This window comes from Siniperca chuatsi, linkage group LG22, assembly GCF_020085105.1.
Source record: "Siniperca chuatsi isolate FFG_IHB_CAS linkage group LG22, ASM2008510v1, whole genome shotgun sequence".
Classification (NCBI taxonomy): domain Eukaryota; kingdom Metazoa; phylum Chordata; class Actinopteri; order Centrarchiformes; family Sinipercidae; genus Siniperca; species Siniperca chuatsi.
Genome location: NC_058063.1, coordinates 11,603,867 through 11,617,554, shown reverse-complemented (window position 1 = coordinate 11,617,554; position 13,688 = coordinate 11,603,867). Strand labels below are relative to the sequence as shown.

The following is a 13,688-nucleotide window of genomic DNA, read 5'->3' as shown; positions in this document are numbered from 1 at the left end:
AAAAATAACTATGATAAATTTGGAGACCATTCATTCCAGAGACTTGTTCTGTTTTAATGTGGACGCTGGCGATGCTGTTCCGCTTGGATGCGCGAGAGCTTCTTTTGCAGTCTCTCACCAACAGCTCCTTTGTTGCTGTGGGAATACAAATAAGATATGTTGTTTTGGCCTGACCCAATTTAGGGTTATAAATAACAATAAGAATAGCTACCAGCCCTGCAAGATACCTGTAAAAGCACAAACCCAGGTGTTTTAGGAACGTGAAGAAATCAGATTAAAGTGAAAAGTGAAGTTGTTTGGTGATACATACAAACAAAAACGAAATAAGGCAAAAAAGGGAGTACGATTTATCCACTGAGGTCAGTCAATGACCACAAAGGTGACTCATGTTGTCTTGCATGCCAGTCATACATGTGTTGTTTTGTTTCAACATGTGTGAGCTTTGTTAATGCAGTTAGTTTGTGTTCAGAATGTGTTGTAATGATTTCACAGACTTTTGCTTTTAACATATTAAATACTTTTTTCAGTTTGTTTGTTTTTGTTGTATTTGACTGATGTTGCTGGACACAAAATAAATGGCCTCTTAAGAGTTATGTTAGTTGTCTCAAATATCAAAGTGCTAATTGATATATTTTACAGCTGACAAATGGTTACCTAGCATTCAACCTAATACAGTACAAGCAATAGTACAAGCAACATCATTGCTAAATGTTGAAGGCAACGCAGAAGTGCCTTGTGTGGCAGCCAGATTCTGGCTCCAAGGAAATGCCAACTGTGTAAGTAAAGTGGAGAAGTGAAAGGTAAAGTTGATAGCAAAGTCAGCAATGGGGGAATTAGTTGCGAAATATGTTACTTGAGGCATCTTAGTCTATCACACTAAGGTGTAGCGGGCCACCCTGGTCCTGTAACATTGACATAAATGTATTTTCTCATCACAGACATAAAGCACAATGTTTTATACAGGTAGGAATATTACCAATGTTCTACCAGTGTTTGTGGTTGGGATTAAGCTACATGAGTGTTTCCTAAGAACATTATACTGTTTATCCCCGTGACAGGTGTTAGCATGCGCACATATTGTCAACTTACGTGGTATTTCTGCATCCACTCCCGTATCCTCTGCCACTTTTAGAAATATCTGTGAAATGAACAAATTATGTTTTAATGTAGTATCTTATGAGAGCTACAGCATGTTTCCTGTCACCCTATAGGCATGCACACAAGCAGGATGGATGCAAACTAATGATACTGCAGTGGATGAGTTATTCCTGTCAAGTTTCTGCTTAAAATCAGCTCGGGGTTGTGCATCCACAGAGACCCTAACCTTTACTTGAGCACCTGCCAATCAGCCTTTCTAAGATAAGTGCCCTCCTTGACTTCATTTCTTAATTCAGGCCATATGTCAAAATAAATAAATCTCCATATTTGTGAAACATTTCCAAGTGACCTTCCCTTTTTTCATTCTGCTGTGCATGTTAAGCCCTGTTTCAACATCTGCCCTCTAAGTCTCTGCACACTTCTGAGAAAGCCTACATTTCTTATTAGTACTGAATGTGATTTTATGTGGTGAATTATATCAGCCAAAAAAAAAACATAAAATACAACTCCTGACATCATAAAAAACTCAAAAATACAAGTACTTAAAAAAGCTATTCATAATATTAACCAGAATAAATTTCATTACATGAGTAACTTCAGCATTTGTTTATTAGTGCCGTGTATGGAAAATCAATGCGTAGTTCAAGTTATTGAATTGTAATTGAAGTGTAGTTGGACCTCAAAAGAAAACATGGAGGTATGAATTACCTTTGTTGTATCTGAATTTTAGAAATTCAAAAGGAATTGTCTACATTGCCTGCAGGCCAGGAGTGCCTGATTCATTTCTGAATTACATGGAGAGCATTAACCAGCAGTCACCAGCCTTATGATCCAAGACTAGTCTGGATGCCAAACTAACTGTGTGAGTCATTTGTTGAATAGAAATAAGACCATGTAATGTACTGTAATGATAACAATGACAATACTACTACTATTACTACAACAACACTGGGTCAGTGTTGTAAAAATGTATTAATGTAAGTTATTTGTTATAATGCTACAATCTTTGTAATTTGTGTTTCCTCAGCTGTGGGAGGGATTTGAAAAAAATCCACCAAAATTTGGATTGCTTACTTACAGACTATAAGAAGCAGCCAAAAAGTAGTAGAGGAAGTAGGAGGAGAAGAAAAAACAGTTAAGTATGGTGTAAAGTGTAATTTCAGCAATAACAAAAGAAAAAGGAAAAGAAAAACAAGTACTTTTATGTCCCTGTGTGTATGTAGGCAGGCTCTCTATATGTGTGCATGATTATATCTCTAGCTAAGTTGTCAATCCCATGCTAAGTGTACCTCCTCCAGCGTGGTGTCAGAGATGCCGTAGCTCGTCAGGCCGAGGTCAGCCATGGCCAGGTCGAGCTCTTGGAAGAGCAGGGCAAAGGTCCCATCTCTGGCTCCACCATAAGGCAGTATGTAGGTGATCTCCTGACCGATGCTCTCCAAGAAGACTGCCTCAGGGACGTGGCGCCGCACAAGTTGACCCACAGCTGTCAAATCTGCCAGATGAATAGCCACCAAATTACTCACAAGACAAACTCCAACAGACCTTTGTGGAAAGTACATTTACTAATACATTTCTATCCCTCCTTTTATGTCTCCTTCATCCTTTTAGATGAAGTTGTTTCTTAGAGTGATATGACAGAGAATTCAAGAGCAACCACCACTACTGGCTGCAGTATATAAATGACAGCAAAGTTTAAAATGTCTAAGCCCAATGTTGATACGATATCAGAGAAACTTTACCGAAAATCTCTTGAAGTAAAACACTGAAAAATGGCTATGTAATGTATTGAGATAACAACATACCTTATGCTGTGACCTTTAAACATGCTGAAACAGATGAGTGGACATAATTCTCCTGCTTCATCCATTCTAAAGCTGGGTCTTAGTGAGAATCAATCAGGACAGTGTTGCAGAACACACCGCATCCATTATTGATCCAGAACCTCTCATACATAATTACTGCAGCTTAACAACCAACGGCTTGGTGCTTTATGAAGAAGTAAATGGATCTGTTTCACATATCAGACTGAATTATTTGTGAAAATGTGTGTGTGTTTCTGTCTGTTGGTTGGTGTGTGTGTTAATAAAGAGAAATGTGCTGTCACTTGCGGAAATATGGTTACTTTTATGCCATCTTATATTCAACCATCATGTGTATAATCATTTTGAAGGTATGAGAACAGCCGGTTTGATTGATTTCCCACGCATAATAAACTGGAGCCTACCTGAGATTTTTCTTCTGATCATGTCTTGCATGAGTACTTTTGTTTATATGATCAAGGCTAAGAACGATCAAAACAAATCAAATCAGCAGCATCGCATGTTTTAGTTGGACAATATCTGTTCCATTTTCCGCTGTCTCTCTACATTTCTTTATTCTATTACAATTCAATCCAGAAAAACTGAAGTAAGGTCAGCGGAAACAAGATTTGATCATCTGCTTAACACAGTTTACTGTAAGCTCAGTGAATAATTGGTTGATAACTTGTATGAGGATTAAAAAAATAAAGGAGAGGACGTCAAATGAGATAAAATTATATGGTATATAATAGTATATCAGAGAACTGTCTAAACTGGAATTTAACATGTGTTGATCCATGCTTTCCAGAACTGAGTTGGGCTGACATAAAACACTTGTCATCAGAAATATTGGGAGTCAAATTATTTAATTTTAATCCATCAATTTGTATATTTCAGGGTATCCTACAAGACTGATGAGAGACTCAGAGTTGGATTATTCTTTTTTATCAACTGTATTCAAGTAATTTATACTTAACCAGTGGAAATACCACATTACTGTACAACACTAGAAAAAGGAAATGTTATTATTTGAATATGGAAAAGACACTGTGATAAGAGTGAACCAAAACAGTAAAGTTGCAGGCCAGACAGCTAAACAATGAGCTGAAACTCACTATAAAGCTCCGTAAAGCCGAGGAGAACTGTACTGCAGATTCAGGTGATAATTCTGTGTAGGTTCATCACTACGAGCCACCCCTTTCACATTGTTGAATCTTTTTTTTAAATTGTCATTTGATTCATTGTTATTATTAAAATATCCTAACCTGAACCTTTAGGATGTAGGATAGGACAATAATGATGAGGGCAGAATCTCACAGATCAAAATGCTTATCAGTTGATTTAGCATAGAAGGGTGAACTGTCTATGAAGACTTCTGTTTGACATTTATGTTTTATGAGTCCTTTGTGTTGTGTGCTTGGCAAATGAGTGGTATTTTTGTGTTCATCGTTGTTAGTTTTGTGTGTGAAAAACGATGAAAAACCCTCTCAAATGTAACAAATACTAGTTTCCAGAAAATGTTGTATTGAATTTGAAGGACCAACCCTGCTGCTATTTGCTTATAGTAGTGAATGCCACTAGAGACTGTACCTCTCACATGGATGTACTATCAGCTGACAATCAGCAGAGCTGAGGAGCAAGCTCAACTAACAAGCTGAAATAATGTGTTAACTCCCTCTATAAAAAATACTGCTAGAGAGGAGCTTTTGATCAAGATCATCATTCATTTTGCAGGGAATCATAATTTCTGAAATATTATGGTAAGAATACACAAATGTCCATCATTTTCCATATCCTCTACTCCAACTCTGTCTCTATCACTAAAAATCCTACTTTCCCATTTGTGCCCACCATTTGACTAGGATATTAAAGTGCACTCTAGCAGTAGTTAGTACTTTTCAAATGAAAAGGTGAAAAGAAATCTGTGAGCTAATAGATCTTCTTCGTTGCTTAGAAGAAGGCTGACATGGAGCCAAGCTACACTACCTAACTCAGAGTGTGTTATGGTAAGTTAAAATTTTTACTGGAGGTTTGACATGGGGCTGAATAGATAATGACAGAATTTTCAGTTTTGGATGAAATATTCACACAAATACTCACACAATTTGTTGCTCAAATGTGTGTTGTACCGACTATATAACATTTTCATTTACAGGCTAGGTTTGGTGCTAATCCTAAAATACGACAGCAGTAACAGCGATAAAGTTTGTACCTGAGGGATCAGAGTTCCCCCAGCTTTGGCTGCCGATGCCATCATCAGGGCTGCTGCTCCTCGAAGGACATTCTTTTCCCTGTTAATCAGAAATGGATTACAAAGGCCTTATCATGCCTTACCTTTTAGAATGATGAACAGTGCCTCCTATACAACTCCTGTCTTATTAATAATAATGAATGCCATCCACATGTTTCTATTTAATTGCTCTAAATAAAACTGTATGCATGAGACAACAGGTAATGTGGTCAACCTGTTATGTAACAAGAAGTTACAGTCTTTTCAGTCTAAGACTGAAGATTACATTTTAATTTCAACAAAGGTTGAATAAACTTTTTAAAGAACTTTATGACATTTACCAAATGGGGTTTAATCAAACAGAATGGGATCAGGAGAATCAAACTTTGTCCAGCTCTATTTCCGAGTTATATTGGCTGTGTAATTGCTAAATCTTCAACTGAATTACAAAGTCATCATCTGGGAAAGGGGGGTACGATTCTACCTTGCCCAGGAAGGTGTTTGCATGTTTATTTATTTATTTCAAACAAATGACTCTTCTCACCTCACAGAGCCTGCAGACTAATGGTAATTGCTCTAGCCCTGCTGGCATCAGTGCATCTTGTTCATTTGCTCCTATTGATTAAAACTAAGTGTGCAAGGCACCATTGGCGAGCAAAAGCGAGAATCACCCCTCTCCCCGGTGACAATTAGTATCATCCAGCACGTAGGCATTTGCCAATTCTCATGCTGGGAGAGACTAAACACAGATCATTATAGGGGGAGGGAGGCAAGACAGAAAGAGAGCACTTGGGAATGTCAGGGGGAGCCATGTTCAATAATAGACTAGAGACTGTTGTGTCAAAGGGGCTTGCTGCTGAAGTTCTTTTTTTGATACATGAAGTCAAAAAGAATGATCCCCTTTCAGTTACAGCGGCTTAATGTAAAGTTATTTTAATAAGGATAAAAATGAAGTGTAATTGCGTCAAGCAAGGGTCGTAATCACCAAATTTGTATTTATCTGAAGATAATGAGATCACACAGCCAATGTTGTGTCTGTCAAAAGCCAATGTGCACTGGTGAAATATCCTTGAGGATACCAACACGATGGTTTTTGATAACTTACTTTGAGGTACAGTATATTAACATGTTTTTATTTAGCAAACATCTCAATTAAATGTTAATTATTAAAATATAATAAAATATTTGGTTCAATAGCTAATCAGTAACCAGATACTACATATTATTTCTGTTCGTACCTCTTTGGCCTGACTGTGTACGATACCATTACGTTGAGCTGTCATCTTTTCAGTCCCATCTCGGACCAGAGTGAGGTAGTAGCCGCTGCCAAAACATTTCTTTAGAAAGAGTGAGGAGCCACAGCAACGCATCTTGCCATGGGAGATGATGGCAATGCGATCACCTAAGATGTCTGCCTCATCCATGTGGTGTGTAGACAAAATGATGGTGCGACCTGAAGAGAGACAGAAAGAAAAACTCAATCGATGTCACCTGAATGGACAAATTAAGAGTGCGTGGTTAGTGTCTGAAGCAATGTGTATGTTTGTGTCTGAGTCATAGACACTGTGTCTGAAGTAAAGAACAAAAACACTGGATTGCAAATATAAAAAAAGTTAAGGCACAGACTAGAAATTAAAAAATAAATAGCACTTCTGTAGAATTGTTTTCTTTGGCCCTTTTTGTTTTGACAACTGTGGTTATGAAAAAGAAGACTGAGAAAAAAAGATGCCACAGATCAAAAGTGTTCAAATCAAGCCAATATCACAATCTGTCTCTGCATGGTAGTCACTTATCTCCTTATTGCCGAGTCCACTGTGTTTTTTACCCATGCTTATCCACATGGCAACAAAGCAAACTCCAGAGGAGTGCGTGGGCGTGAATCTGGGACAAAAATTAAAATGATGATAAAGGCCACCCGAAGCCTACTTTCCAGTGTTTCTATGAGACCACGTTTTATTTCAGCTCTCCCGTCTCCTTTTGTGCTGCGAGTCCTTTGATTCGAGAGGCATCAAACTTAGCACAATTGCAATGACAACTACAGCATGCATTGCAAGGTTATTCACAGGTGTTCTAATCCTTTCATATCATGCTGTATCAGATAACACATATTAATTATCACATACCCCAGAAATCAGAAAAGGGGCTAGATCTGTAATGAAGTCACAGCATGGTCATGTCTCTGCAATCGGCATTAAAGCAGTATCACAGAGTACTGGGAAACTTTTGATAAAGTCATGTTTTGAAGCCGAAAACATTTAACCCGATTACTTTATTAAGTGACAAAGAAAGAAACCTGCTTAGAAGTCAGTATCAGTAACTTTGAAAAGATTGTGTTAGCTCAAGATAATTACTTAAAAAAAACCCATTTGACAGTTAGTAAGACCAAAAGACTCACAGAATAAATGGTAATTACAGCTGGCGTTTGCATCCATGCTAGTGGCATGGCTCTGTGGATGGCAATGCTGGTCTGCTGGAAAGTCCACCACTTTAAAACCAGATTAAAGTACCACAACTATTGAATGGATTGCCATGAAATTTAGTACAGATATCCATGTTCCCCAGAGGATGAATCCTAATGACTTTACTGATCCCCTGACTTTTCCTGTAGCGTCCCCATGTGTGTAATGGTGTAATTGTAATCATTTCTGTAGCCTTAACTTTTCTTCTAGCACAATTATCAGGTGGAAAATTTCAATTTGTTCAATACTTTGGTCGCAAAATTAATGACATTGCCATCAGCCTCAGCTGCTCTTTGTGGTTAGTGCTACTGTACTTAGCAAATGTTAGCATGCTAACACACTAAACTAAGATGGTGAACACAGTAAACATTACGTCTGCTTAAAAGATAGGTTGACAATTTTTCAAGTCTGTCTTAAAACAATAGTCAGGTGCCCATACCTACATTGAAACAGGTTTTGTTTGCTGTAATCATTCCTCTTGTTCATACTGGCCATTAAAAGACCCCTTCTTAATGTGCTTTCAATGTAAGTGATGGGGGACAAAATATACAACCCTCGTTTTGTGCAAAAATATATTCCAAAGTTTATGAGGCTGTAACATCACCCTGTTAAGCATTGTCATTGTGAGCATGTTCGCATGCTGACATTAGCATGTAGCTCAAAGCACAGCTGTGCCTAAGTACAGAATCACAGTGACGATAGCATGGCTGTAATCTTGTTAAGATATAATTCTGAAAAGCAAGTTTCGGATCACATCAACTCCCTACAGAGATGACAGGTGTGCCATATCAAGCATATTCAGAATCAGAATCAGAAATACTTTATTGATCCCAGAGGGGAAACTCTTTTGCTACAGCAGCTCACTATCACGTCAGTGCACACAGGAATAGAAGTACTAAGCAAATAATATATATATATATATATATATATATATATATATATATATATAGAGAGAGAGAGAGAGAGAGAGAGAGATAGATATATAATACACTATAATACAGGTCAGAAAATAAATTAAGTACCAAGTGGGTATAAGTATAAAATAAAATAAATGTGTACAAAGTGGGTTTACTGGTTGATGATAATAATATGGCATAAAGTAATAGTGCATGAACTGCCAAGTTAAGTGTAGCTTATTTATAATGAGACGGAAGATATTGCACAGCAGTAATAGAGGTATGAATAAATATCAATATCAATAAATAGGGAATTTTAAACTGAAAAGAGTATATTGCACAGGAGTATTAACACAGGATATTGCACAATTATGTCAAGTATAGCAAAGATGTAATGATCAACTCCTCCCTCTAACACTTAGAGGGAGGAGTTGAAGAGTTTGATGGCCACAGGCAGGAATGACTTCCTGTGGTACTTTTTGGGGGGATGAGTCTTCCGCTGAAGGTACTCCTTTGTTTGACCAGCACGTCATGGAGTGCTCAAAACACGGCAAGGAGATGCACTCTCAGTAAGTAGCTAACTGGATGGAGTTTTCACCCTTTCTTCACTGAATTTGCTGGTGTTTATTGCAAAAGGTCAGGTGCTCTGCTGAGCTTGGCGGCTTTTTTTGCACTGAGCTAGTTAAATTTGTATCCTCGCAGGTCACATTATCCCAGGGACAAGGACACAGTCAGAGGTCATTAACTGTAGCCCAATGCAGCCATTTTCTCCTCTGTCTCCCCTCTTCCCATCTCCCCTCCTTTTTTGTGCCCTGCCACCAGATGAGCTGCTAAATCCATCCCTTCTTAGTTAAGTATTGCTGCCTTATGCTGTGCCAAGCAAGCCTGGATCCCTCTATATACAAACTCCAACAAAATGCCCAAGATGAATGAATCCCCACAACCCAGTCAATTTAACATATGGGGAGAAAAAGCTATGCTTATGAAGGGGGTGGGTTGAGGAGATTGCTTGAGGTTTAGTTTGTCTGAGCCAGCTCATATTGAATGGGATGCTCAAACTCACAGATGATTTTCCTGGGGATTTGTTGTGGTTTACAACGAAAAAAAAAAATAAAAAATCAAATCGCACTGCATCATCTGTGAGTTGGGAGCAAAATAAATGTCTTTGGACTGCAGATGGCCCACAAAGGTATTCTGATTTATAGTGTGTTGTGGTGCATTACAGCACAAAGTGATATATCAAAATGGAGTCAGTGCGTTCAGGTAAATTGGTAGTACGTTCAGCAAAGTGAGGCTGGAAATCTGGTTTCTGTTATTTAGCTTCGTTCCCTCTAAATCAAGTTGATAGAAATGGATTTCACAGTGGTTGAGTAAAGTTGGACAGATTTTATGTACATCTGCAGTAAGATGAATTATTGGACAAAACTCTATTAACTGCTGTTTGTAGCAATCAATTCATCCATTGGCTATACCCGCTTATCCTTTGAAGGGTGGCAGGGGGGCTGGAGCCGATCCCAGTTGACAACCACTCACGCTCACATTCGCACCTATGGGCAATTTAGGGTCGCCAATTAACCGAACCTGCATGTCTTTGGGCTGCGGTAGGAAACTGGAGCTCCTGGAGAAAACCCGCAGGGAGAATTAAAAGCAACCAAATATAATACAATGCAGCTGCATGTTCAATAATGATGATTCAATGTTTTGAATCTCACTTGAATGTAGTCTGCTTAATAGCACAACTGTGCAAGGAATCTAACTATTTGCTGAAGGTTACACCGGTTGAAAGAAAATTTTTCTGTGTGAGTATTGTGTTAAATGTTATATGATGAAATACTATGGTTGAAAGTTCACAGCTTGCTGCAAAACATTTTATTTAAGAGGTTTGATTTTAAAACATTAGCATTTTTACCCCCTAAAAAATCTTCAGAATGGCTTTTTGTCATGAAAACGACTTACATACAAGAAACAAAGGCTGATGCATTTTTATGCCATTTGTACTGCAACATTGACTTCAACCTACATTTATTATGCATGGTACTTCAATTTTTTACAACTGCCAGAGAAACTAATACTAAAAATGCATGCAGCTACTATCAGAGTCTACAATAAATGGTTTGTCAGTCTGGGAAGAAAGACTTGTAATGATAAATTCAATATAGCCTAATTATTTTAATTGAATAACAACTGAATAATTAAATCAATTAATTGAATGCCACAGATCAAAACTTGTTACTGTATGTTTCATATATTTCAGTTGTGTTAAACAAGTGACGAAAAACAACTATATTAACGTTGTGTGTTCTAAAATAAATGAACTGCTTCCCACATTTTCTTTGCACCCCTTGTTTCTCACAAACTGAATCACCTGCCTACATGTGTCAGGTCTAATCTCAGCCTAAATGCAACACTCATGGTGTCAGTATTCAGCGTGGGATTTAAGAGGCTCGATGCTATAAGATGCTGCTATACAGTAATATAATGTTTGTGGCATTTTGGAGGAGCTGGTTTGTTATTTAACTGTATAACTACTAATTAAATCCTAATAACTAACTTCTAGGATGCTAAAGTTTTTACTTCCAATCATTACATGGCTGCTGATACAAGTTGTTAAAATGAAAAATTCAGTAAGTCAGTGGAAGAAATCCTTGGATGACAAGTTTCATTAGCTATGTCATCTAAAATATGTTAGGTATCATGTTGTGTTGGTATCATATGTTGTGTATCATGTGCATATATGTCAAATGAAATGTCATATTTATGTGGCAGTAAAGAGCTATTTAAGGTAAAAATAAAAAAGAACAGAGAACGGGGCACCAAGAAATGCTTCTAAATTGGTAAAGTTATCAATTATAATCAATAAATCAGGTGATATAAAATGATGCTGTCGCAGCAAAAACACACAAGGCTGAAGGCACAAGGCTGAATGCATAAAATCCATTATATGAATATCATCCTCAAGGCCCATTTTATAACATGAGTGGGGTAATTTAATAGTAATCAACTTCCAGTAATGAATGATAATTAAAAATTCATAATTTGCTCATTTTTACTTTAAATCTTCACCTTCTATGGTAATTTCCTAATTACACATGACAAAAGAGACATTAAAAGCCGCCTTCAATGCAAAGATCTAAGAAATAATCAAATACCAACATGCCACCATATTAGCATTTTACATTTAACATTCCCTATTTATTACAAGATAATTTAAGCATACTCATCTTAAATGTACACTGACGGTTTAATTTAACATATTAGCACATGTTCCTTTGCACCTTGAGTAATTTAAATAAGCCCCTACTGAATTAAATCAAAACAATACCCACTTAGGGCAATCTGCTCAACCTGTCTGTGTGAAAAAAAACAGCAGATTTAATTAGCTATGAAGAACCACAATATTAAGTCCAATTTCAGCCTTTTCACACAAATAGACTATGTGTAGCCTTTTTTTGCTTAATGACAAACCTTAGTAACACTGTGGTGCATATAAGACTGGAGAGGCAGAAAACATGACTCATTCAACCGGCCAGAAGAATGTGGGTGTTCTCATTATACCAGAGTTATCTCCGCCTCCCAATTGGAGTGAAAGAACTTGATTAGAGAGAGAGAAGCTAATGACACAGTGAGGGCGGAATGTCACTCAATGCACATTAAACATTTAGACATTTGTTGAGAGTTATGTGTAACTATAATGTGCATGTTCTGCTTACAGCCACTAGCAACCTCTAAGTATATAAGGCCAGAGAGTGACAAGCTGACTGATATGGCAGACAATTAGGGACTCTGTTAAATAGCAATGTCAATTAAAGCTTCTTGGATTCACTTGTCTTCACTTTCATTTCAATCTGTTCCAGTGCAAATTACAATTTCTCTCCACCCACAATTGAGTGTCACAGAGAGCAAGGCGGAAAAAAATAACTTCTACTCTGCTCTAGATGGTTCATTACCTTAACAGCTCTCATACTGGATACATTTGAGCTGTGTCAGTTAAAAGTTTACCTTGAGCTCAGCTCAGTTTTGGAAAGTTTCTTGGTTTGAAAGAGATCAAACATGTGCTCTGTGCATTGCAGTCAATTCTACAAACACAGGGTACCACAAAGCCTTTACTGGAGCCCTGGCTCTTACCACTGATCCAATACCTTGTTTGTACTTTAACAGCAGTTCCCAGATACCCCTGCGAGCATAGGGGTCCACTCCCGCTGTAGGTTCATCTAAGATGACGATTTTTGAGCCGCCGACAAATGCTATAGCCACAGACAGCTTCCTTTGCATCCCACCTATAAGACAGAAAAATCTTCTTCAGCTACAGCATCTTAGTAATATATTTTGTCTTGGACATGTGCTCTTATGACATGGCTATTCATCTTTGTCCTGGGTAGTAGACATTCTGGCAGTAATCAGTGAAAAATCCTTCACAACCATCTGTCAACATTAGATTTCAGATGTAAAATGGACACAATATTGGGAACTGATTATGGAATAAATGTGTCGAGATGCACCTCTCCAGGTTTTATTGTCTTTTGTATGGTGTAAAATGATTGATGGCAGAGAAGTAGATACACCTTACTCAGGTTATTCCAGTCTCCACTCTCATAGCAAGCTCTTCAAAATGCATCCAATGTAGTGCTAATGTAGTGGAAATGTCAGCATACATCAACCTTGAAAGTCATATTTCAGTGATTTTGCTCACAAGCAATCCGTGACTGGGGACAATTTATCAAGCAGGACTTGCTCATGCCCCCCAGACAATGAATTACAACCTGTGACACACAGGTACAGTGCATGTCTACGTCGAGACAGCCGCATGTGCTGGCAGAGGAACGGCATAACAGGGCTGCTTTATCCTCAATAGAAAGGATAACCTACAGATGATATTCCTTCCCAGGGGAAAATAATGCACCAAGCACAGACACTGAAATACACACATCCAAAACATTTTAACATACCTGACAGGTTCTTAGCAAGATCCTTCCGCTTATGTAGTAAACCAACATCCTTAATCATCTGGTCCATCTCAATTTTCACCTCATCGCGGCTAAGTCCTTTCAGCCTTGCATAGAAGTAGATATGCTCCTCCACTGTCAGCCTGTAAAGGTGAAAATAATCACATAACGCCCATTTGACTGACACGTGAGGAGGTAAGAGTGACAAAAGTGTCTGAAATGTTGCATTAATGCATCTTGCGAGGTGATCCAGCTCCATTCAA

At 37.9% G+C, this 13,688-nt stretch overlaps 1 protein-coding gene across 5 annotated transcripts in view; it reads right to left on the bottom strand.

Annotated features, from left to right (window-relative positions):
* The window catches only part of LOC122870371 (phospholipid-transporting ATPase ABCA1-like), a 165,570-nt gene that overhangs the window by 75,836 nt on the left and 76,046 nt on the right, over nt 1-13,688 (bottom strand). For 4 of the 5 annotated variants that reach the window (XM_044184497.1, XM_044184496.1, XM_044184495.1 and 1 more), the window contains exons 21-27: nt 13,429-13,568; nt 12,622-12,759; nt 6,366-6,580; nt 5,110-5,188; nt 2,388-2,590; nt 1,090-1,138; nt 28-135 (exon numbers count right to left, since the gene is read on the bottom strand). In XM_044184497.1, the coding sequence (XP_044040432.1) occupies nt 28-135; nt 1,090-1,138; nt 2,388-2,590; nt 5,110-5,188; nt 6,366-6,580; nt 12,622-12,759; nt 13,429-13,568 (932 nt within the window). The remainder of the gene's footprint in view (nt 1-27; nt 136-1,089; nt 1,139-2,387; nt 2,591-5,109; nt 5,189-6,365; nt 6,581-12,621; nt 12,760-13,428; nt 13,569-13,688) is intronic. The other variant, XM_044184499.1, reaches the window with a different exon arrangement.